Source organism: Montipora foliosa, chromosome 3, assembly GCF_036669935.1.
Source record: "Montipora foliosa isolate CH-2021 chromosome 3, ASM3666993v2, whole genome shotgun sequence".
NCBI classification, from domain to species: domain Eukaryota; kingdom Metazoa; phylum Cnidaria; class Anthozoa; order Scleractinia; family Acroporidae; genus Montipora; species Montipora foliosa.
Genome location: NC_090871.1, coordinates 64861968 through 64884467, shown reverse-complemented (window position 1 = coordinate 64884467; position 22500 = coordinate 64861968). Strand labels below are relative to the sequence as shown.

Below are 22500 nucleotides of genomic sequence, written 5' to 3'. Positions count from 1 at the left end.
GACACCTTTTTAGATGTGAAACGAGACTTACTATTGCTTTAGATAACAAAGACCGGCACAAGGCAAGAGTATGGAAACGTTAACGTTAGGTCTTGAGTCCTAACTTTGAAATTTGCGTTCATTAAATTTCAAACAAGAGTGGCATCTCAGCAATCTAATCCTCTTGTTTTCAAAATTCTTTTTTTTTTTTGTCTTTAACCGCGCACCGATGGCTCAGTTGGTTGAGCACCGGGCTGCCATGCGGGAGGTCGTGAGTTCGACTCCGACTGGAACAACGCTCAGGGTCTTAAAATAACTGAGGAGAAAGTGCTGTCTCGGATAAAGACGATAAACTGTAGGCCCCGTCTCACAACCCTTCAATGTTCATAAATCCTTTTGGGGCGTGAAAAGACCCACACACTATTGGCAAAGTGTAGGGCATGTAGTTCCCGGTGTTGTGATTTGTCCTCTGTGGTGTATCATGCTTGGGAGGGTTAATGCTCGCAGATACTAGTTACACTAAGCTACTCTAAAATCCGAGGGTAAATAAACATATGAACTGAAATTAATTGTGCTTGTTTATTTTGATATTTGCAGCTGTTTTTTATTTAGATTCCATACCGCTTTTGGTGAATTACTTTAAGCTTTGGCTAAAATGGTTTTTTTTTCTTATTTGTTTGCGCGTCAGGTTTTTGACCTATGACCCCGGACGAAGAATTACTGCTGAGGACGCTTTAAAGCATCAATATTTCGCTGTGAGTATTCCTCCAGGTCTTCAAAAGAGTCCCTTTTTCTCCAGGGAAATATAAGCAACAATTTCAAAATCATTATCGTCTTTAAAATGAAGTGCTCCTCGTTGCGAACAACTTTGGCTTTCTGTGTTGTCTTATAGGAATCGCCATTACCAGTGGATCCCTCGATGTTTCCAACATGGCCCGCTAAGAGCGAGATGATGAAACGGCCAAAGAAAAAGGATGTGGAACACAGCCCCCAAGCCCCGGAGGGAGGGGCAATGTTTGCAAAACTGGTCAGTCGGGAGAGTGGGGTGCAGCCGGGTTATCTTGGTGACGAGGTTACTCTAACAGCGATTTTATTTTCTCTTTTTTCAAGGCTGATGAAGGAGACAGCGGGAATGGGAGCGAAGGCTTCAGAATGCCGGCTTCAAAGAAGGGCTCTGCAGCTGTTGTCGGATTCACTCTTAAATTTTAAGGGGTACTATTTTCCTGCTGGCAGTAAAACAACAAAGAGATATGTCTACGAGATTGAGTATTGGTGTGTTTTGAACCCAAGCATAAAAATCCCTTGCAACTGGGCATTAGACGAAATTGTAAAGAGAACACTGTCTCCCGAATTGTCTCTCGCAGCGAGTAAACGGACGGGAAAAGTTTTGTCGGGAAAGAAAATTGTTCTGAAATACTGAGATTCCGAAACATTTCTGCTTTTCGCCAAGAAACATTTTCTTCCCCAAGACTGTTGCCTTGTTTGTGTGGGCTTTTCGGGCATCACTTTGAAGGCCCGTTTGCAAGAAAGAAGAAGTAAATTTCGCACTATCAGTCAAATCTGGAGGTTGTTGGACGACTACTTACGTATATTGATTGTACATAAAATCATTTGTAGAACTAAAATAAAGAATTTGTTTCTAAATGGCAACAGCTTTGTATGTATTCTTCCTACTTTAGTTTTACGAAAACTTTTTTTGACCTTGTATAAAATTGAATTGCATTGAAGGAAAATGTTTAACTCCCCTCAACAAGCAGTGTTCGTATCACCCAACTAGTGGACTAATGCAAATCCTGCATTTTGATTGGCTACGCTACTAGAGGACTATTAGTAATAGTCCTCGAGTAGCGAAAAGCGCGACACTTTCTTTCGTTTTAGTCCCAAATAAATATTTCTTCAACTCGCATTTGCTAGTTAACATTATTATTGCCTTTTCTGTCCGACTAGTTGGGTGATACTAAAACAATTAGACCTTTCGCCCTCAAGGGCCACGGGTCGATAGCCCATTCGGCTTCGCCTCTTGGGCTATTGAACCGTAGCCCTTGCGGGCTACGGGTCTGATTTTTAATTAGTTAGCAGTTATTCCATGAGCCCGCGTTGAATAGTCATCGAGGCGCGTAGCGCCGAGTTGGCTAATCTCGCATCTAATAATAATTGTTTTATTAATTCTCAACCTTCGGTTTTACTAAATTTTATTTACGACCGGAAAGTGATTTTATGCTGAGCGACATTTGCCGCATTCATTTCCATAAAAGGTCAAACGCAGGTATAATGGCTGTTATTAAAAACTGGATCATTGGATAATGCAATTCGAGAGTTTTGATTGGCTGAGCCATCATGGGTTATGAGCCATTATACCATGATCTACAAACACGGAAAGCATAGGCGTGATTTTTTTGGGCCTTTTTATTTTTATTGTAGTCTAGTTTCCTATATTCTGGGGGCGTTTTTAATGAAACAATTATTCCACTCGCGCTTGTTGGATATGAGATGATCATCTCACATCCAATGCGCGCTCATGGAATAATTGTTAAGTAACCGAGATCCAGTGAACCAATGAGAAAGCTAGAATTGCAGAATCGAGAGAACCGATCAGAAAGCTAGAGACACAATGGCCGAGGTCGTAAATTTAACAATTGAAAACTATTCACCGAAGTGGAGTTTGCTAGTGATGGACATTTGACCGACACTGAAGTGAATAAACCACTTTCTTCATAAATGGCGACCACTTTTACATTATTTTGTCTTAATGTTAATTAAGTCTACTGTCCACACTTTGAAACATTTTATAAAAGCAATAAAGGACTTTTTTCCTTGTTTCCATAGCCTCATCTTAACACTCGGGGGAGTTGGGAGAATTCTCGACTGCTTCTCGGGTTTGCAGAACTGTCTCCGGCGAATTCTCGCAACTCCCCGTCATGTTAAGATGAGGCTATGGAAACACGGAGAACGTCCTCTATTTCTTAAATAGACAATTCCTGTGAATTGATTTGTTTTCGGACGGTCTTTGGGTTTCTTAAACACGTCGCCTAGTGTTCTGACTGGCTTTACGCGATCTTAATGTTTTCTGTTCCCTCGCGCTTGTTCCGAAATGCCTTTAACATATGGAATCGCGGCAAAGAGTTCTCGTTCCTTGCACTGTATTTCCCAAGGGTGTAAATAAGCCATTTTTGTCAACACTGAAGCGAGAATGAATTCGAGCAAAGCGTCAACCCAGAAACATTTTAGTTGAAATCTGAGGAACGCAGTAGTTAGTTGCCGAAAATTTCGTTAACTTTTACCAACTTTTTTAACATCTTTTTGAACTTTTAGGTCAGATGAAAACAAGTTTTTATCTATATGCAAACACTGACCGCCCAAATAATATAGTTATCTTTATTTAATTTTATATTCTTCTTTTATATTATTTTACGGTTGGTATGATGTCTTCGAGATTTTTACCGACCAAGCCGGATGTAGAACTAGATTTATTCCTGCTGCGATTAGAGTTTGAGTAGCCAATCAGGGCGCAACTTCAACGGTTTCTAATGTTTTATTATATGCTAATGCTGATTATTTTTGGAGCATAGAAAGCGATATTTGCCCTTAAACGAGTGGTACAAAGGGCCTTTTAATACTTGGAAAGTTAGTCGTCATCTGCTATTAGACTGCCATCAGCTCTACTTTTTCCCGCGGGGTGGCGGGGTGCGGAGTGGGAATGCTAAGAGCGCACAGAAACACCCGCGCTCGCGTTAATAGCAGCTTGCGGTTACACATCTTTCACGATGTCGCGCGTCACGAAAGATTAAGAGACTGCTCGCACGTAATCTAATCTGCTACGGGTACTCAGTATTCCGTTGCGCAAGTAACCTTTTAAATATTCATCAACCTCTTCCCTGGGAAAACTGTGTAAGGTTTGGTAGTTTTATTTAATGAAAAACTTCCTCGTTGTGTACCTCTTACGTAATTGTTCATTAATTAACAATTCTGCAGTCCACAATCCCACTACAATCCCGAGTTTCCTACAAATCTCAGTATAGCAAGTTCAGAGCATAAATGATTTTCATTATTTCAAGTCTGTTTTTTTAGACCTGTCAGATTTGTTTACGCAAGAGACAAGTTTGTCCGAATTTTTAGCTGCTTCTGTGCGTATCACGCGTGATTCTTTGCACGACCTGGATCACATGTTCCTGCTGAACCAATCAAGTTCTAGAATGGAATGTACTTGAACGGTGCCTTCTACAAGTCAGTGACCTCTTCCACACAGGCCGGGGACGTGGCGATTCTTGTATACTTTATCTGTTGAAGGTAAATTGGCTTTCCTTCGCATTCAGTTTGGGATAACTTAATTCAATAGGGATAATCTTAACTCAAATTATTATTCATCTCATTGCTGAGGTAGAATTGTGCATTTTGTGGCAGAATCACACCCAAAAGTTTGACTCAAGATGGTGGTCAAAGTTGGAATCAACGGGTAAGTGAAATCAGCTGGAATGTTCTGTATTTGATCAACAATTTTAGTTGTCATCTCCTTGGGCTTGTTGTTGGTTGTTAAACTGTGCAATTTCTTGCAGATTCGGTCGAATTGGCCGACTTGTTATGCGTGCTTCCCTGGAACATCCCGAAGTACAAGTTGTCGCAGTGAACGATCCGTTCATCGATTTGACCTACATGGTATTGAAAGCCTTTAATATTGTTTGTCTATCGCTTGCTTTAAAATTACCAAGGAAAGTCGATGCTATGATGCTGCGCAAGCTGGTATTTAGCTTTCTCGTGTCGCCTTGGAAAGAGTCTGTATTTGTTGTTTGCTTAATTTAATATTAAGCTTTAATTTCATGCAAGCTTTTTGCTGAGTAACAATAAGGAGATCCAAATATAAACTGATGCGTAAAATCAAGCCATCACTATAAGCAGAGGTAAGGAGATGAAGATTAAGACAATTTGCCAGGTGGTAGCATGCAGTTTTTCGAGATCATAGATCGTCCTTGTAAAACTTCGGTAATCGTTCAGTGTAAATAGTTCAACCCAGACAAATGTGGCGTGCTGTGATGTTCTGACTTACCCTCCCCACCCTCCTTATAAGTTGTATAAAAGACGTGCGTAGTTGAACAAAGTGAATACTTGGGGTCAAGATTACTGAGTTTCCCTGGAATGCCAGCTAAATCTGGCATCATACACTCGTGTTGGTATGTTTTGGTCTATTTGGATGCAGAGGGTCCAGGATATATTTTTGTATGATTTGTTGTCTGTCTAACAAATAGATTCCACGTTGCTGTGCCTCTGTTCAGTAATAGATCACAGATGATGTCAAAATGTGTTAAGAACAGTAAAATTATTGCCTCATGTGTCACTGATGTTCTTACCACTTTGATATCTTCAGTAATCTACTACTGAACAGATGCATGGCAACATGGAATCTATTTGTTAGACAGACAATAAATCATACAAAAATGTATCCTGGACCCTCTGCATGACATAATTTTTCTAGCAAGTTTTTTCGTGTTGTCTATGTAAAATAAACTTGTGAAACTGTCTGAATCTGGCAAGCAAGTATTTTAAAAATCCAGTTACATGTACATCTCTTCGTTTTTCAGATTTTTATGCATGCCAATCATATGTTGCTGTTAAACTCTCTCCTTGACCTCAACAGTTTTTTTTCCTGCATGCCCTGTTTTCTTGGATCCTTGTTTTTTCCTGTTAATTTTTGGCCTGCGCGCTTCCCACTTTGGCCATAAATCAATGGAAGAAAACTTGGTCCGTAACTTACAGCATGGAACTCTAACTCGGTCAGTAAGAGGTATTTATTATATGACTAGCTCCGTGAGCGGGCAAGATGAACCAAATCGCGCGCTCTGATTGGCTACCCGAGCGGGCAAGATGGAGCGATACTGCCCGCTCGGGATTTCTCGCTTGGTCCCGCAAGATCAAAGATCATTTTTTGGTGTTTTAAGTCATATAATAAATCCTTTATTGACCAAACTTGTTTGGTCAAGATGGCTGGATATTGGCCTCGTTCTTTTTTTGCGTGTTTATTGACCTCGACTTCGTCTCGGTCCATAAAAACGCAAAAAAAGAACTTGGCCAATATCCAGCCATCTTGACCTCACGCTTGGTCAATAACCCATACTTATTGTCAACATACACTGCACAAGTGTTGGGTCATAGATAAGTTTATTGCAGAACTGCAGCTGTACCGCAGCATGATTATAAGCTAAGTTAACTAATCTCTTTCTTTCTTTTCCATGTTACGTTATACTTTTGGTAGGAGTACATGTTCAAGTATGATTCAACCCATGGAAGATTCAAGGGAACAACAGAAGTCAAGGATGGCAAGCTTGTTATTGAAGGAAAACCAATCACTGTTTATCAAATAAAGAACCCTGCAGAAATCCCCTGGAAGGAAAGTGGTGCCGAGTATGTCGTGGAGTCGACTGGTGTCTTTACCACAATAGAGAAAGCCAGTGCACACTTGACAGGTGGAGCAAAGAAGGTAGTAATCTCTGCTCCATCAGCAGATGCCCCTATGTTTGTAATGGGAGTGAATGAGTCCAAGTATGATGCGGCCACCATGAATATTGTTAGGTAGGTGATTTTTGCCCCATTGTACGCACTGTCCACTGTATCGAAACCAAATGACATAATTTATACTGGATAGCACTTTATCCAGTGGTTGTCTACGTTTTTTGGGGAAAACAACTGTACTGAGGTGTTAATTATTAAAGCAGTTGTCAAAAGACTGTCAAAAGTAATGACGCAATTGCAATTGCTATGCTTGGTGATTGGTTTAAAAATCTTGCACCAGTTTTATATCAACCAATGAAAAGGAAAACCAAAACCAATCGTGACTTGCGTGCGCAATGTTTCCCGCACTTTCTGCAAGTTACACAGAATTGCCATGAATTTGGATTGGTTCTTTGTGCTGTTTGCACTTGCTATGATTGATTGGTCGAAGTAATCACTTTAGTATTTGTTTTACGGCACTCACTTGAAAACCCCTCTATTAGCAAATGTATATTTTCCCGAGACTTAATAAATCACTCTTTTAAGAATACATGGAAACAAACTTGCTACCTGTTAAGTGTTACAATGTAGATTCTAACATGGTTTCAGTGGTTTCAAAGTAGTGACAGTCGTTAAAAGTTGTCTCAGTGCTACTTCATTTGAAGAGAAGTCTGCTACTTCTTTCCCAAAAATTTGACTGGCATTAGACTGACTAAAATCTATTAGCGTGGGTCTCCCTCCTAGGAGGCAATAGGGAGTTTAAGAAACCCTGCGGGCTATGGCGATTTTCCATCTTAAGTATTTCACGATTATTCCCTCTTGTTTACATTGTACAACATGGGCGAAGTATCCTACAACAGTTACCAGTAATGAATTGGTATAGACGAATTTGCTGAAAAGAGGGAGGATGATGATTTCACAATGTATGCCCACATTGTTTTCAAAATGTTACTGTTTTGACGAGTACAGGAGAGAAATGTACAAGGATGTGTGCCGCGTGTGCAGTGCGACCATTTTTCTTCTTTTAACCAATAATATCACTGCGTTTTGGCGTTGTTGAATTGCCGTAGTGGTCGTTGTTTCTTAAATTCCATAAGAGTTAAAGACAGGGTCTTTTTAATTATATAGACAGAAGTGCTTTACTGGAAAATACACCTCGTAAAATTCACACAAAATTACATCAGGACGCTAGTGGTGTTATTTTCCATATCCTCACTGGTGAGGATATTGATGACGTCATTTCCTGCCTTTGCTTGGTTGTTTGTGCAAACAGTCAGTGAAAAATGACAGCATTAGATTTGTGAAGTTCTCTGAAGTTGATGTAAAATCCTTCTCTGAGAAAAAAGAAAAATGGTAACACAAAGAATAAAATTCCATGCAACTTAAAACTATTCAAGGAGTTCCTTGCAAGTGAAGAAGAAATTCCTTCTGCCAAGCTGCAAGAATTTGCGACAAAATTTGTGCTTGGTGTTAGAAAGAAAAATGGTGAGTAAAGCACTCCTGTCTCTGTAATAAAAAGAAAATTACACGTTGGCGCTAAGATGAATTTTATTTTGAGTGGTAAAAACAGTATTTTACACGCTCACTGGGTTCGTTTGTAAACAGTGGGTCACTCTTCTCAAACCATCTCCCAGTTGACGTGATATTTTATTGAATCCCCTGTGGTTTGTATGTACATTGCAGCAATGCATCATGCACGACCAACTGCCTTGCTCCATTAGCCAAAGTCATTAATGACAACTTTGGTATAGAAGAGGGTTTGATGACTACGATCCATGCCTTCACTGCTACTCAGAAGACAGTTGATGGACCAAGTGGAAAGGTTTGTATGTTCTGGAAGTCAGGTTCTTGAAATCCTGAATCCTGTGAAACTTTTAACTCTGTTTCCTTCTTCAGAAATGGCGCGATGGCCGTGGAGCTAACCAGAATGTCATTCCAGCATCAACTGGAGCTGCTAAAGCTGTTGGGAAGGTCATTCCTGAACTCAATGGCAAATTGACTGGGATGGCATTCCGTGTGCCTGTTCCAGATGTGTCTGTTGTGGACCTAACTTGCCGCCTTAAGAAGGAGGTATGATTAATTTCTGTTATTGCTTTGTCATGCCCTGCCCCATCTAAGTTTGTTTTCACTAGTAGTGGAGTTACATGTAAGAGTCTTAGAGCTGCTTATGACTTCATGAACACCAAATGATAGCCAAGTGCCGTGGATCAGTCAGTCTGAATGATTTCATAATGATTGTAATCCAATTTTGATTTCAGCCCCTGTTGCTTGTAACAAAGTGAGAAGTGGAAACTAAAATGTATGTCTAAGTTGCATGAAGAGGCCAAAGATTAAACTAACCATTGCTCTGATTTTTTCTTTTGCTTCTTCATGATTCCCCATCATTGGCCAAAAATTAAATCAGTGCTTGGTGGTCAGTCAGGCCACTTTCCTTGAAATTCTTAGTCACTCAGGACACAATAATGCTCCGGGATATCCATTACAGATTTTAACAGGGCTTTAGCTAATATCAACACTCAAACATTTAGACGCTTAACAAAGGCTGAAATAGAGGGAATGAAGATACTGATATCCTGACAAAGTGTCATGATGTACCTTTTTTGGAACTGCTACCGTCTGACCCTCTTTTCTCTAATTTTATGCTTTTTCTTTGTGCTTTCATGCTGTTTGGTTTTTGCTAAAAAAAAAAGTCCTAATCACATGTCGTTCTTTTACACAAGCTGCAAATCAGTTCTAAAGACGTTCCTTTGTCAAGCTGCTGTTACACGTTGAAACTTTTAGCTGAAACTTACGTGCATTTCAAACTGTGAAAGGAATAGCATGTAAAATGAAACGACAGCAAAGTACTCTGGGTGAGGCTTGACAACAGAAAAGTCAAAATGGTGGCCGATCATGGATTGATCAGCTCCAAAATTTTAATGGTTAAATCCTGTTGTAATTTTCCACTTACATAAACGTTCACAGAATTCAGCGAAATTAGCTTTTGGGAAAAGAAAAGAATGGTAGTCCAATGAGACAATATTTTTAACTTTGTACTTCGATTTATCGGGCTGGAAAAATTTGTATTAAAGTCACCCCAGCTTTTAGCTGGCACATGTTAAGTCGCCGTTGGTGACCTGACGACTGCCAAGTTTTAGCCCTGCATGACTCCAATAATTATGGTTACTCACAAGAAGCATCCTATTTGTTGGATTGACCAAGAACCAGCTTTTACCTCACACTGGTGACTTCACTCAGATTCTCAAAACATCAGTCCTTCACAGGACTGCACTTACATGTTCTCTGACAATGTTATTGAACTCCATCACAGAACGTTTTTTTAGCTTCCAAGGAAACAACCTGTTGTTGTAACTGTTTATTACTATTGATTTTGTTGGTAGACCAACTATGATGAGATAAAAAAGGTTGTGAAGGAAGCTTCTGAGTCTCTTAAGCTAAGCAGATACCTTGGCTACACTGAGGATCAAGTTGTGTCCTCTGACTTTATTGGGGACACTCACTCCTCAGTCTTTGATGCCTTAGCTGGAATTCAACTTAGCCCGACTTTTGTCAAGCTGGTTGCATGGTAAGATACAATCAAGTTATTCTCCTGCTATTATTAATTACAATAAAGATTAAAAGTAGTTTAGTGATGTACATAGTGGCATTTGTCACTTGGTATCTCAGTTTATAACGCCATGGTAGGAACCATATAGCCTCCCAACAAGACTATGGATAAAGGTAGTTTTGTCTGTTGCTGCCTTTTCAAGTTTAAATAGAGGGAATGAAGATACTGATATCCTGACAAAGCGTCATGATGTACCTTGATTGGAACTGCTACCGTCTGACCCTCTTTCCTCTAATTTTAAGCTTTTTCTGCGTGCTGTCATGCCCCTTGTTTGAGTTTTGCTAAGAAAAATGTCCATTTTTTTTTTGTTGTTCATAAGAAACATCTGAGCATGTATCTTTCAAAAAAAAAAATTCAACCTCTAAATCATCTCGTTCTCCATGTTTTCTTGGTTGGACTTGGATATAAAGAAATGCATTTCATGCAACAACCAGAGATAATCAAGTATCTTAACACCTTAGTGGTGGATATTTCAGATATTTTCCGCCACTTCGGTGGAATATTTGTAATTATCGTACCCTCCTTGAAGTCAAACATGTCATTTTAAATCAATTTTTGATCATTCTTTTTATTGTTTGGTACACATGCTCATTGTTGTACAATAGAAGATTGTATTGTACACATATTTTTCCTTTTTTTATGAAGATGATTATTATGTTCCAGTCCAGTTTTCTTTCTGCTATGACATGTGTCAATGGGTTTTTAAGAGGTTAAATTACACATGTTGACAAATTCATCTGCCTTCAAATCTTAATAATATGCCCAGAAGAAAGTAAAAAAATAAATTCCTTGTTTCCTCTTGCAGGTATGACAATGAGTACGGTTACAGCCATCGTGTTGTGGACTTGATTAAATTCATGTCTAAGGCCTAAACTCGGCAATCAAAGACTTTTAACTCTTGCATCATATTAGTCATGTTAACTGAATTTAAAGGCAGCCGTGGAAGGAACTTTGTTGAAGTCAGCAAAGAGGACCCAAGTAAATTTTAATTTTGATGCACTATCTATTGCAGTCTGGTTTTTCTGTGGAGTTCCATTTCGTTACAATTTGTTTCTTCTCTAGGGATCTGATAAAAGTGGACAATATAAATTGTGCAAGCAAGGTGCATGTCATTAGTTTGGTTTAAATAGACACTAACAGAAAATGCTAATTTGCCAAAGTGGAGATTAGTAAAAATAATTGTTAGAATAACACTGGTAAAAAATGAGAATTGTGGAAGAACCAGTGTTCGACCTGCCTTTATTCTAGTGTTTAGTGTGACTTTTGTGAAATAAAAAGGTCTCGTCTGTGAAATGTGTAATTTCCTCTTACTGCTGCAGTAACATTTCTACTCTCATCGAGACTTTTTTAGAATATCGCTGATCTTGAGTCCATTTATCAAGAGTAATATTTACCCAAAATGGCTTAGTCCCCTTCAGCATCAGTGTATTTTTAAACAAGTCTTGCGGGAAATGAAACAAAACCAAATCGGCGAACTCAATGTTGTATTCAAACCGTTTGGGAAAAAACGTTTTGTTCCAGGCATTTTCATATCCTTTAAATGCAAATACAACACACAAAGAATCTTAACCCCAGGAGATTTAAATTGAGTACAACCTTGAGTTAGCCAATTTGTGTCTAAAAATAGACACCTTTCCGACGCTTCGCGACAAGCCTGATACCAGGTTCTTTTGCAAAACCAATCCATACTCCCGGTATAGCATTGAAAGAAAAAAACATTCCATGTTTTATTCGGTCACTGCCTTACAAATGAAACTACAACCTCACTTTGTGATATAGAGTGGTTTTCAATTGAGTGTCGAAAGTAATTAGCGAATTGCTTTGGTTTATGATCACTTCACTCACTGATTGGTTCAAAGTTCTCGCGCCACTTTTTCAACCAATCAGAAGTGAAACCAATTGTGGCTCGCGCGTGCACATTTTCCCGCTCTTTGTGTGGGCTACGTGTAATTACTTTGGTTTTGGTTTTACGACACTCAATTGAAAATCGCTCTATGTTATTTCTGTTTGGTTTGCAGTCGCACCGCCTATGCACCTATTATAACACTGAAAGGTACATTTTTTTGTGTATAGATGGTTTTCACATGACGCCACAGCAGCCATGTTGGTACACAGAACAATAGAGAAAAAAGTCTTTTGGGAATTTGACTCTATTATAATGCAAAACAAGAGCCATAATTTGCTATTGTCTTGTGCGCCAAAATGGCCGGCTTATCACGTGAATGAAAACCATCTATAATCTTCGCGCACAGCCACGCACTGTCCTTTTCAGATTGGACTCTACGAGAAATTTTCACGTTAATCTTTGAATTTTTTTGGAAGTCTTAAAATATTTTCTTTAGAATAAATACATTCAAGGGGAACTCCTATAAAACAAAGTTGTCAATAGGGACAACACGGCCTTTCTTAACACATTTCCAAATCCAGGCTGGCGAAACAAGTTTGGCTGAACCTTCCTCTTTCTCTTCATCCTAAAAAGTCAAAAGAAAATATAAGCACCACAAAGCTAGAAATACATTGTATTTCAAATACTATTTAAACTACTGGATGAAGCAGTCAACTTTCGCGCTCTTTTAATGTAGATTCAAGCCATGGCTCCATTGGTGAATTGTGTTCGAGTCACTTTGTCCAGGCATGGAAATGGCAAACGAGGAAAGAGACATCGCAGATCGTAATACATCATCAGCGTTTGCGCAGTCGAAAGAACTAGAGGGGGGATAGCCGGAATTTCAGCCGCCGCCGCTTCCGTTCGTTAAGTCACTCACTCGCGAGCGGAGGCGACGACTGAAGGATGCTTCTACTTTTGTATACACAGCGCTGGATAACGGGGCCTGGGTACAATGGCGTGCGATATTCGCTGCACAATAGCCCTTTTCACGGTTAGTTTTTCTCATTTCAAGGCTGTTGCCTAACAGGAGCCCGGTAGCCTGGGGCTCCCAAAGAATAGCTCTGGGCACCTTATTTTTCACAGCAACACCTTTCACTTCATATGTTGGGCTCCTAAGTTCTCAGCGTTTAGCTCTGAGGGCCCCTTTAAAATTTCTTAGGCAGCAGCCTTGCATTTGCATTACAATGTAATCTAACGTGGATGCTAGGCAACTTCGGGTTAAAACAACAAAATAGCCTGAAATTGCCTCAAATACATGCTAGATTATATTGTAATGCAAATGAGAAAAAATAACCGTGAAAAGGGTTATTGTCTGCCAATGGGCTGCCATGGCTGCTCAGGTCTTGTCATTAACTCCGAATGATAATTAAATCGTTTTATATTGGCAGTTCCAGTGCATGACATCATTCACCAAGTTCGGGAATCAAATCTGGATGCAATGGTGGAAGGCCAGGGCTCACCAACGCACCAATAGTTGCGCTGCACTCTGTGGAACGAACTGATTTCATCCATACTGTTATTAGGTACCGTCAGTCGAGCGCAGCAATATGCAAAAACCAGGTTCCGTACCTTCGTATTGCTTACAATATGTGTTGCGCTTGACTTTTCATATTCTTCCTCTACCAGATCTCCATCGTAACTGAAACTTTTGTTAAGTTTAGACCATGAGCCAATGGGCCCATTAAAAATGTTTTTGCGCGGGAAAGCACGCAGCACGTGCAACGTTGATCACGTGGGCAAAGCACCTTGCAAGGAAATAGCATTGACGTGATTTCCGTTTTTCAGCTGCACCAAATAGAAAGATGGAAATTGCCCGCACATCACCGCCAAATTCAAGAAGATTTTCGGTGAAGTGACTACGACAAATCACGAACAAAGAAACAACAACAACAACAACAACAACAACAACAACAACAAAAAATGCAAAAAGGATACGCAATAATGTATCTTCGGATTTTCTTAAACTCATCCACATCTTTCGAAACGAAAATCGTCAGCCCTCGAAAGACATCCTTTAAACCCTGGATATAGAAACAAAGTAAACCACTTTAATCTTATAATAAACCTAATCGGCTAACTCAATGTTGTACCCAATTGAATTTAATCCAATCCCTATAGGAATAAAACGTTTTGATCCAGGTATTTCCATATCATTTAAATGTGAATACCACATTAGCTGTGGTTACACTAGCCCTTTTACCCATGGGTAAAATAGCGTTTACCCACGGGGGCAAGGACGTTTTTGTGTGTAACCGCTTTCCCTAGACCGAAACTTCCATGCGTACATAAAAAAGAACAAAGGAACTCCTCAGAACAGTTCCTCAACTGAAAAGTACGGCTTATTTGCTCGCTGAGGTGTTTGGCCAATCATAAAGCAGAACTAATTTGCAAGGTCAGTGAATTCATATCTAATTATATTTTACACTGAGGGAAATATTTTACTGTGTATTCGCATCCCCAAAGGTAACATGAAATCTTAGCTGAACCAAACCCAAGCCATTTACTCCCCGAAAGGCCCCAAACCCAAGGTGTGTGTAGCCACAGCTATTGTAATGCAAATAGAATACACAAAGAATCTTAACCCCGGGAGATTTGAATTGGGTACAACTTTGAGTTAGTCGCTTAGGTCTATCAAGCTGTGTCGTACTTATTCTATTAAGGGCACCTTATGTCCCGGGAAGCAAGGAACGAGGGCTTAAAGTTGCGCACACGCGGAGGATTTTTAATTACTTTCGAAGTCATTCTCTACCTGGTATGTATTCTCGTTCCCAGAACCCTCCGTTTCCTTTGGTCACGTGGTCGGCGAAACGTTTCGGAGTGCTCTGGAGACCAGAATGCCTGGTATGAATGTCGCTATTTAACACAACGCGCACGCTCAAAGGTTCAGCATTTGAAGATAAGCTGGAGAGCCATTTAACTAAAATTACCTTGTTGTTCCTTTTATCTAAGTCTCCCTCACCTTCCTGGGGAAAAAAAAGGCAATCAATCGTGTAAAAGATTGTTGGCCCTGAAATTTAGGATCATAAAAACCACACACATCTCGCGGTGTTTTAACTGACCGCTGTCTTCTTTTTACACTAAGGTCACTAAGACCTCCCTGAACATCCGTTTTTAAAAGCCTTCACTCTAGACAAGACCTTTTCGAAAACCGCCGTTTTCGCAGACGTACACCTCCGTTTTCGAGGTAGTGTGTGGAATAGAAAGTGCGAGTTTCCAAAACTCTTAAAACTGTTACAGCATTCAATAATTGTGATAGTACTAATACAAGTAAAATGCGTTTAAAATTAATATACACTAATTCTAGTTTCTACGACGCAAGAGAACCGACCTGTTGGTGTCAATGATTTATTTCCTTCGAAAAATAACCGGACTGCGGGTCGCTTAATCATTTCAAACCTACACAAGCAGGTCGTCATGTAGCATTTTAAATATATCATATGCGAGGATTTCACGAGTAGTCAAACTCGTTCCCGGGGCCTTCCTCCACCCCACCTTCTTTGGCGAGGAGAGGACAGGAAAGGACTTGTACGAGTATGACGTCGCAATGCAAAAGACTGGTTTGACATACCAAGCAAACAACAGCACCATCGGCTTTTTTTGTCGGATTATATATTTTCTTTCTTCGAGATACACTAAAATTAAGCTTCAATGAGACAAAAAACGAGAAGTGTTTAATTTTTAACACATATTTAGACTGCTTGCAGTCCGTCTTTCTTAGTCCGTCGTGTATGCAACCTCGTGATCAAGCAAGCCCGTTCACAAAAAGTGGAGTCATTTCTAGCCAATCCTTTTTAACGTTCTTGTTCAATTATCGTCAAGTGTGCGACAGACAAACGAGAAAGAAGGGACTGCCAAGCATTCTAACAAAGATTTTCCCACATCTCAAATATTTTTTAACACGCTTACCTGTGGATGAGTAAATTTCTGGCGATGTTCCTTGCTCTGTTGATAACATTTTGATCCGTACTTACAGGAAGACTTTGACTGCACAAAAAAAAAACAGTTAAATCACTCAAAAGCAACAAAACCTTGAACTAAGATCGATTGCCGCCTGGTAAATGAATATTTAGTGACCAGAGACTCTCTTTGTCAAAATCATGCATTACCGCTCCATTCGAGGGCCCACTCGTAAAAAGAATACAAATATTTACAGAAGAGACCCTTACTTTACTTTACTTTATTGGAATAAAGACTTCTCGAAATTTCATTGCAGCTGGGTGGTCCAGCGCTTTGAGCACTCAAAATGATTGCCTACATATACGTCGTGTTTTGTTTATTTAAATTGTTTCTTTCCAAACACGGTCGAGAAAACCTGGATCATCATAATCTTTTATCGATATAAAATGACTCTAGGCTGGTCGATAACTTGTTGAAGTTTGCTGTTCTCTCTCCCCATCTCGCGTTAAATGGCACGATGAATTTAAACTTGTTTACACGAAAGAGGGAAAAGGGAACGGAACGGATAAGACGTTAAACGCATTCGATAGCGCGTGCCAAACAACAGAAAGCTCTTGTCCCGACGTTGCGCAACGGGACCACGGGCGCCAGCACTCCCGTTACGAAACGGACACGACCTCTGTTTTTTTTGAAAAATTTGTCCATTTTTGGTCTGTTCGGAAAACGCGCCTAAATATAGGTTTGTTATTATGATTGATGGACGTTAGTTGACACTGGTCGGACTGTTTGTGATTGCCAGTCCCGTAAATGAAAGTAAGTTTAGTTTAGCTCTACATGGTAAAACGCCAGAGTTCGAGAGTCGCTCTAAACTATTGACCGTGTGACAAAATTGTTTCGACGCCATCTGTGACCAGAAGCATAAACAAAACATGTTAACTCTTTACGGTTGTTTCGCCCTTGTCAAGTTGTTTTGCTTAAGCGTGCGTTCTGTCTTCAAAGTTTCAAACATCCAGTTCTTCCTGAACCTAACCGGCTAATGTGGCCGGCTTAAAATGACATCTCTGAAGCATATGCGAGATATAGAAACTGGGCCAGGGGTATTATAATGGGGTATTAGTATGGGTAATGTCATGGTTGACAAATTACGTTCAGAAGGCGCCATTTTGCCACTGTAGGAAAAGTTGCCATAGCAACATTGTGATTTCACATGTGAAATTTCGCGCCAAAATTAAGGAGTAATTTGTCACCCATGTTATTATAATCGCAATAGCACATTTCCGAGTTGCTGCATGCCTCAGTTTCAAAGCGAGTCCTGGTGCACAACCATTCAAATGGAAATGAGTTGCGTATTCTTATGCAAATCAAACTCATTTCCCTTACAATAGTTGAGCACCAAGACTCACTTCGAAACCGAGACCAACAGCATCTCGGAAATGGCCCATCGAGGACTGCCAAAGACAGTTTACATGTACTAGGATAATTAAAGACAAGGGACTACTCCCTCATCGTCAAAGGTTACAGCGTCTCAGATTAACAAACTTACTCGAACGGAGAATGCGTGGTGACTTAATCGAGACTCAAATCGTGAATGGTTTAGTAAACTATAGCCTACCAAACCCGTAATCTACCAGTTATTTCGCATCATTTCTTTATGATCTGCGCATGACTTTTTCAGTAATAGAGTTATTAAATATTGGAACCAGCTACCATTGGGAGTCCGAAGTTCAGGAAACATCAACGCCTTTAAGGCCGGTCTTGATCATTTCAAATCATCGAAACCTGATCTAAACGATTCTTGGGAACTCTCGGAACAAATCTTTAACAGAACGACATTGTAGTGACAAAAGTGAACAAATAGATTGTTTATTTGAAATCGCGATGTTTCGATGCGCCAAAATATAAATATATTGTCTTATTTTTATTGTTTTTCTTATACATATAAATTTCATTTTAGTTTCAGCCTTTTACTGAAAAATTCTTATTAGGTGATAATATAATTATTTTGTGAATAATTCTTACCATTCCAGATATCCCGAGGTGATACAATAACGTTATCTTATCTACTAGGCTTTGGCAGGCAAACCAGCAATAACTCATCATGAGTTGGGAGTTTAAGTAAAGACGACGGCTACGGCAACGAAAGCGGCAGTCCAAAATACAACTTTGCGCTGTCGCAAGTATTTCGTGATTATTCCGTCTTGTTCACCTTGTACAATACAGGTGAACTATCCTGTAACTGGATGGGTACGAACGGTTTTAAAGTCAAAACAGAAACTGACTGTTTCGTGATTATGTGCTCACGTTGTCGTCAAAACCTAAAATTTGGTGATTTCACGTTGTTGTTTTGTGGAGTACGGCACAGAAATGCACGGAAATTGGTGCTGCACGTGCAACACGATTATTTTTCCTTTTCAACCAATCATATTCTTGCTTTTGTGGCGTTGCCGTAGCCCGTATGCCGTAGCCGTAGCTCGTCGTTTTGCTTAAACTCCCTAGTAACATGAGTCACGTAAGAAGTCACGTGAACAAGAAAGGCCATTAGTCACGTAAACAAAGCCACCCGCACGTCACGTGGAATTTGCCGAGTGCTGGGAGCCCTAAACTAAGCACTAAGCCAAACCAGAAGCACATTAGCTTGAAGCGTGTAACTTGCAACTCTTTTCCTTGGAACAAAGCTGACGATATTATGCCCAAATATGGACAAAAATAAGATCGAAGCTGCACGCGCTGGAAAATGCATGAGCTACGCTACATCCAAATAAGGAAATTTTTAAACTGAAAAAAATCCAGATCTGAACCCGAGTTAAACCCAATCCAAATACATGATCACAGCGACCAGTTACCGACCCTGAAGTTTCAGCTTACCTTTTTACTTGGCGATCCTTCCTGGTCACTCTCTGGCACTTTCCTTTTTCTAGTTTCTATTGTTGGCTTCGTAGGCTCGTCCGGTTTCTCATCTTTCATCTCCACATTTTTTGACTCCTCCTCTTCGTCATCATCATCATCATCACCGTGGTCATCCTCATTTCCGCCATCGTCATCACCTTTACTCGGCACGTCAGCATCATCTTCAGGTATGAAATAAATGAGCACTTAACGACTTAAAGTGGTACTATGATCAAAGAATCAATGCCTTTTTTCCTTCAGATTTTGAAAGTGTGTTTGCTTAACAACTGCCTGGCAAAATCTTGAGCTTTGATTTTTATCCAAAGGCTGTTTACTTCCCGTGTAAGTTTTGCATTTCACGGTCCGCCATTACTCACGTTCAAAATTGACCGACTGGACCTCAGAGGGTTGGATCTAGGAAAAAATGATGTCATTCACTCAATAGCTTAAATTTCAGAGTGTAAACGCAGTTTGTTATGTATGCAAAACACGAGTTCAAAAATCTGAAAGCCCGAAACTCCCGTACTGCATATTAATTCATTCCCGTACAAATGCATTGCATTTTTAAACTAGTGGGCCTTTGACGTCATTTTCTCCTCGATCCAGCTCTCTCAAGATTTTAAAGTTAGTAATGGCGGACCATTAAATACAAAAATTCCAGTGAAAATGAACAAGTTTCTTTTTCAAATTAAGGCTTAAAACTTGGTTCACTTAGTGTTTGGTTAACATAGTTTTGAATCCAAAGAAAAAAAGATTTGATTTTTTGATCATGGTACCACTTTAAGAGAACATAATCTTTTACATAGGGTCTTAAGTTACTGTTTTGTGACGATATTTCAAGCTTTTCCCGATCCACCGCATTACTTTTTAGATTAGTGTGTTTTAACCCCGGCTGGCGAACGAATGAGACGGAAAATGTTTTCCTCAAACAGGTGTGGGATTGGGAATGAACTCTAGCGTACGGTGGGTCTTTATGTCGCATTTCAGTTGTTTTTGTCCCAATCTGCACTTGCCTCTTTTTGATGGCAAAGGATAAGGCGCGTGAAAAGGAATGACCTAAATAAGAACAGTGATGGAGAGGGTCTAAGGGTGACTTCAAAAATGAAAGGAAGAATTACGGAGGGTGGGTTCATTCGTATGCAAAATGCATTCATCAGGCGCAACTGAATAGGAATTTTAACTACCTTTGTCTTGATTTTCAAGCGTATAGAAAAGTGTGATACTCACTTTTCGACGTTCTTGCCGAATTCTTGAACAAGAGCTGCGAAAACGTACAAGATAACAGTAAAAAACTGTACATTTGACATCACAAAAGTAACAGTTCAAATAGATTACACGCTTGCTGATTGGCTAGAAAACCTCGCGAAATATTCTCAGCGGCCAATCAGAAGTAAAAGCAAAAGATCAATTTATTGCAGCTTGCTGTCAAGCGTTTTCCCGCTCTTTGCGCCGGTTGCATGTATTTCCTTGAATTTTGATTGGCTAATTGCTTGTCAGCGTCTGTTATGATTGGTCGACGGAATCAGACTATTTACATTTCAACCAATCAGACAAGACTATGTTTTAACCAATCAGGAACTTCTAACCTTTAAATGAGGCAAATCATTAGCTGTTTTCCAATCCTTGTCATCTCTAACCCGTGTCACCCGGGGAAATCGAATTGAAATCCCATCAGCCGTGTGTGTGCTTGATTTACTAAACTCCGCTCCTGTTATCTCCCACACTGGAGCTTTCTAGAGATGCAAAGTTAAGAAGAATAATGAACGGAGCTGTTAAAAATCAGATTACGATATGCGATACTACAAAACATACGATACTACAAAACAAACCTTAGGATCTTCAATAACAAAGTCTGGAACTAGACTGCGATGAATGTTCAGCCATGAGGGAACTTTGGACGGGTCCTAAATAACGACAAAAATAATTCACGACTGCGAATAGACCATTTTCGAATTCTCACGGCTGGACTGGATCTAGCATGAAATGGAGGCTAATGCGGGCAAATCTTTTCACACAAAAATTAATTCGCCCGTATTAGCCTCCATTTCATGCTAGATCCAGTCCAGCCGTGAGAATTCGAAAATGGTCTATTGCCAACATGCCTGTGCCTAACACCTGCTGCTCTCATGACTGGCGCTTACTGATTGGACGAAAAAAACTTGCGCTATTTCATCAACCAATCAGAACAAAACTGAAATCAATTGCGACATGCCAACATGTCTTTTCCCGCGCTAATACAAAGCCTACAAATATTAGAGATTTGGCATCGCGTTTACGTGAAACACCAAACGGTAAACGGGATACAGCAAACGAGAAACGGGAAACGGTTGGCTGCTGCCCTTTGGAGCCACCTGAATTTTTTTTGGTGTATTTAACAGTTAGACCCGTAGCCCGCAAGAGCTACGGGTCAATAGCCCATTCGGCTTTTCCTAATGGGCTATTAACCCGTGGCGCGCAAGGACTACGGGTCTAATTGTTTTAGTATCACCCAACTAGTTGGACAGAAAAGGCAATAACAAAGTTAGCGAATGCAAGTTGAAGAAATATTTATTTGGCCGGAATAAAACGAAAGAAAGCGTCACGCTTTTCGCTACTCGAGGACTAGTACTAATCAGTTAAGTCTGTCTAAATATAAAGTGCTACACGGCCAACGTTTGTAAAAAGGTAACCCTTCCTTGTACTTGTACATGTTCATTGCCGTGACGTTAACATATCCAGTTCCCACGGCCTGCTCCCGTCTGACTTTGTAGATCAGTCGGTAGAGCAGCGGTGATCTAACCCGAAGGTCGTAGGTTTAATTCCCACCCTGGTCAGAGTTTCTCTGTTCATGGCTGGACCCACTTCCTTTGGTAGGGCTAACGCTCACATGGTTCATATGGGGTACAAAACTAGCACTTTCACATTACACTCTAATCAGTTAAGTCTCTCTTTAAATTAAAGAGCTGTACTGTTGAATAGGCCGTCCCAACTTGCCAATTATTGAATCAGTACAGCCAGGAAAAATAATGACCGTAACTTAGAGACGAATTTAACGCTACATTATTGTTCTCGTGTTTTACAAACCTTGCTGATTTTCTTCATTTTCAGTTGTTTATTGAGTTTCTCGATAGTTTTGTCATCGTGTCCATTCCCACACTTGGCCACAGTGCACCATTGCTTTGACGCTGGATCCCAGACCCCCATCAGAAAGATGGACATCAGCCCTCCTGGAGATCGTTAAGTATGGAAAAAAAGCCTTGATTGTTGGTGTACTTTCAAACTGATTTAGAATCTCCCACCGGAATCTCAGCCAATGGGAAGTTCCCAAAACCACTTTTGAGCTCTGAGCATGCATTGTAGGGTTATAGATGGGATGAGGGGTGAGGTTTTGCTTGTTTTGGGTCTACGTGCGAAAGTAAGGCCCGTATTAAACGTCGCATTTATTTTCGCATGTGCCGAATCTAATACAAATGAGAAAAATCTATTGTTTTCGCTCACTTGCATAAGGTTCGGCACATGTAAAATGCGACGTTTAAAATGAGCCTGTATAAGACCACTTTCATCAATGGCGACCACTGTCACATTCTTTTCTGTTTATGCGATGTAATTAGACCTACTGCTCTTATTTTGAAATAATATCCTTTTGAAATTTGCTCGTCGTAGCGAGGCTAGAAGGGGAGTTAGTGGTTATCAACTGCGCCTCCCACCTCTGTGCCCCGGGTTCAACCCTGGCCTCGGGTCATCTAACATAACTCTCTAACATTTAACATCCGGCTGTGGGCGG

At 40.2% G+C, this 22500-nt stretch overlaps 3 protein-coding genes across 4 annotated transcripts in view; 2 read left to right on the top strand and 1 right to left on the bottom strand.

Moving 5' to 3' along the window:
• The window catches only part of LOC137997955 (cyclin-dependent kinase 11B-like), a 17474-nt gene extending 15847 nt beyond the window's left edge, over positions 1-1627 (top strand). The window contains exons 11-13 of the mRNA XM_068844296.1: positions 668-734; positions 872-1006; positions 1090-1627. Coding sequence (XP_068700397.1) covers positions 668-734; positions 872-1006; positions 1090-1188 — 301 coding nt within the window. The 3' untranslated portion in view covers positions 1189-1627. The remainder of the gene's footprint in view (positions 1-667; positions 735-871; positions 1007-1089) is intronic.
• Positions 1628-3566: 1939 nt separating this feature from the next.
• LOC137997965 (glyceraldehyde-3-phosphate dehydrogenase-like) lies at positions 3567-11359 on the top strand. Of its 2 annotated transcripts, XM_068844311.1 has the most exons (9): positions 3567-3867; positions 4048-4266; positions 4381-4432; positions 4533-4632; positions 6224-6540; positions 8143-8281; positions 8356-8529; positions 9840-10024; positions 10872-11359. In XM_068844311.1, the coding sequence occupies exons 3-9, from the start codon at positions 4407-4409 to the stop codon at positions 10936-10938; spliced, it is 1008 nt and encodes a 335-aa protein (XP_068700412.1). In that variant the 5' UTR covers positions 3567-3867; positions 4048-4266; positions 4381-4406; the 3' UTR covers positions 10939-11359. The 2 variants fall into 2 exon arrangements, with proteins under 2 accessions (XP_068700412.1, XP_068700413.1); XM_068844312.1 differs by lacking the exon at positions 3567-3867 and having other exon boundaries at positions 4138-4266; positions 4361-4432.
• Positions 11360-12289: 930 nt separating this feature from the next.
• Positions 12290-22500, bottom strand: part of LOC137997961 (DNA ligase 3-like) — a 28486-nt gene continuing 18275 nt past the window's right edge. The window contains exons 18-27 of the mRNA XM_068844305.1: positions 21801-21943; positions 20567-20641; positions 20324-20470; positions 19965-19998; positions 18717-18919; positions 15861-15938; positions 14882-14917; positions 13890-13975; positions 13524-13593; positions 12290-12537 (exon numbers count right to left, since the gene is read on the bottom strand). Of these exons, the coding sequence (XP_068700406.1) occupies positions 12433-12537; positions 13524-13593; positions 13890-13975; positions 14882-14917; positions 15861-15938; positions 18717-18919; positions 19965-19998; positions 20324-20470; positions 20567-20641; positions 21801-21943 (977 nt within the window). The 3' untranslated portion in view covers positions 12290-12432. The remainder of the gene's footprint in view (positions 12538-13523; positions 13594-13889; positions 13976-14881; positions 14918-15860; positions 15939-18716; positions 18920-19964; positions 19999-20323; positions 20471-20566; positions 20642-21800; positions 21944-22500) is intronic.

What these genes read in the sequence shown, in the direction of transcription:
- LOC137997965 (XM_068844311.1), top strand. Translation starts at nt 4,407, where the DNA reads ATGGTGGTCAAAGTTGGAATCAACGG. An exon ending in GTCAAAGTTGGAATCAACGG is followed by an intron (nt 4,433 to 4,532) that starts GTAAGTGAAATC and finishes AATTTCTTGCAG; the next exon opens with ATTCGGTCGAATTGGCCGAC. An exon ending in TCATCGATTTGACCTACATG is followed by an intron (nt 4,633 to 6,223) that starts GTATTGAAAGCC and finishes TACTTTTGGTAG; the next exon opens with GAGTACATGTTCAAGTATGA.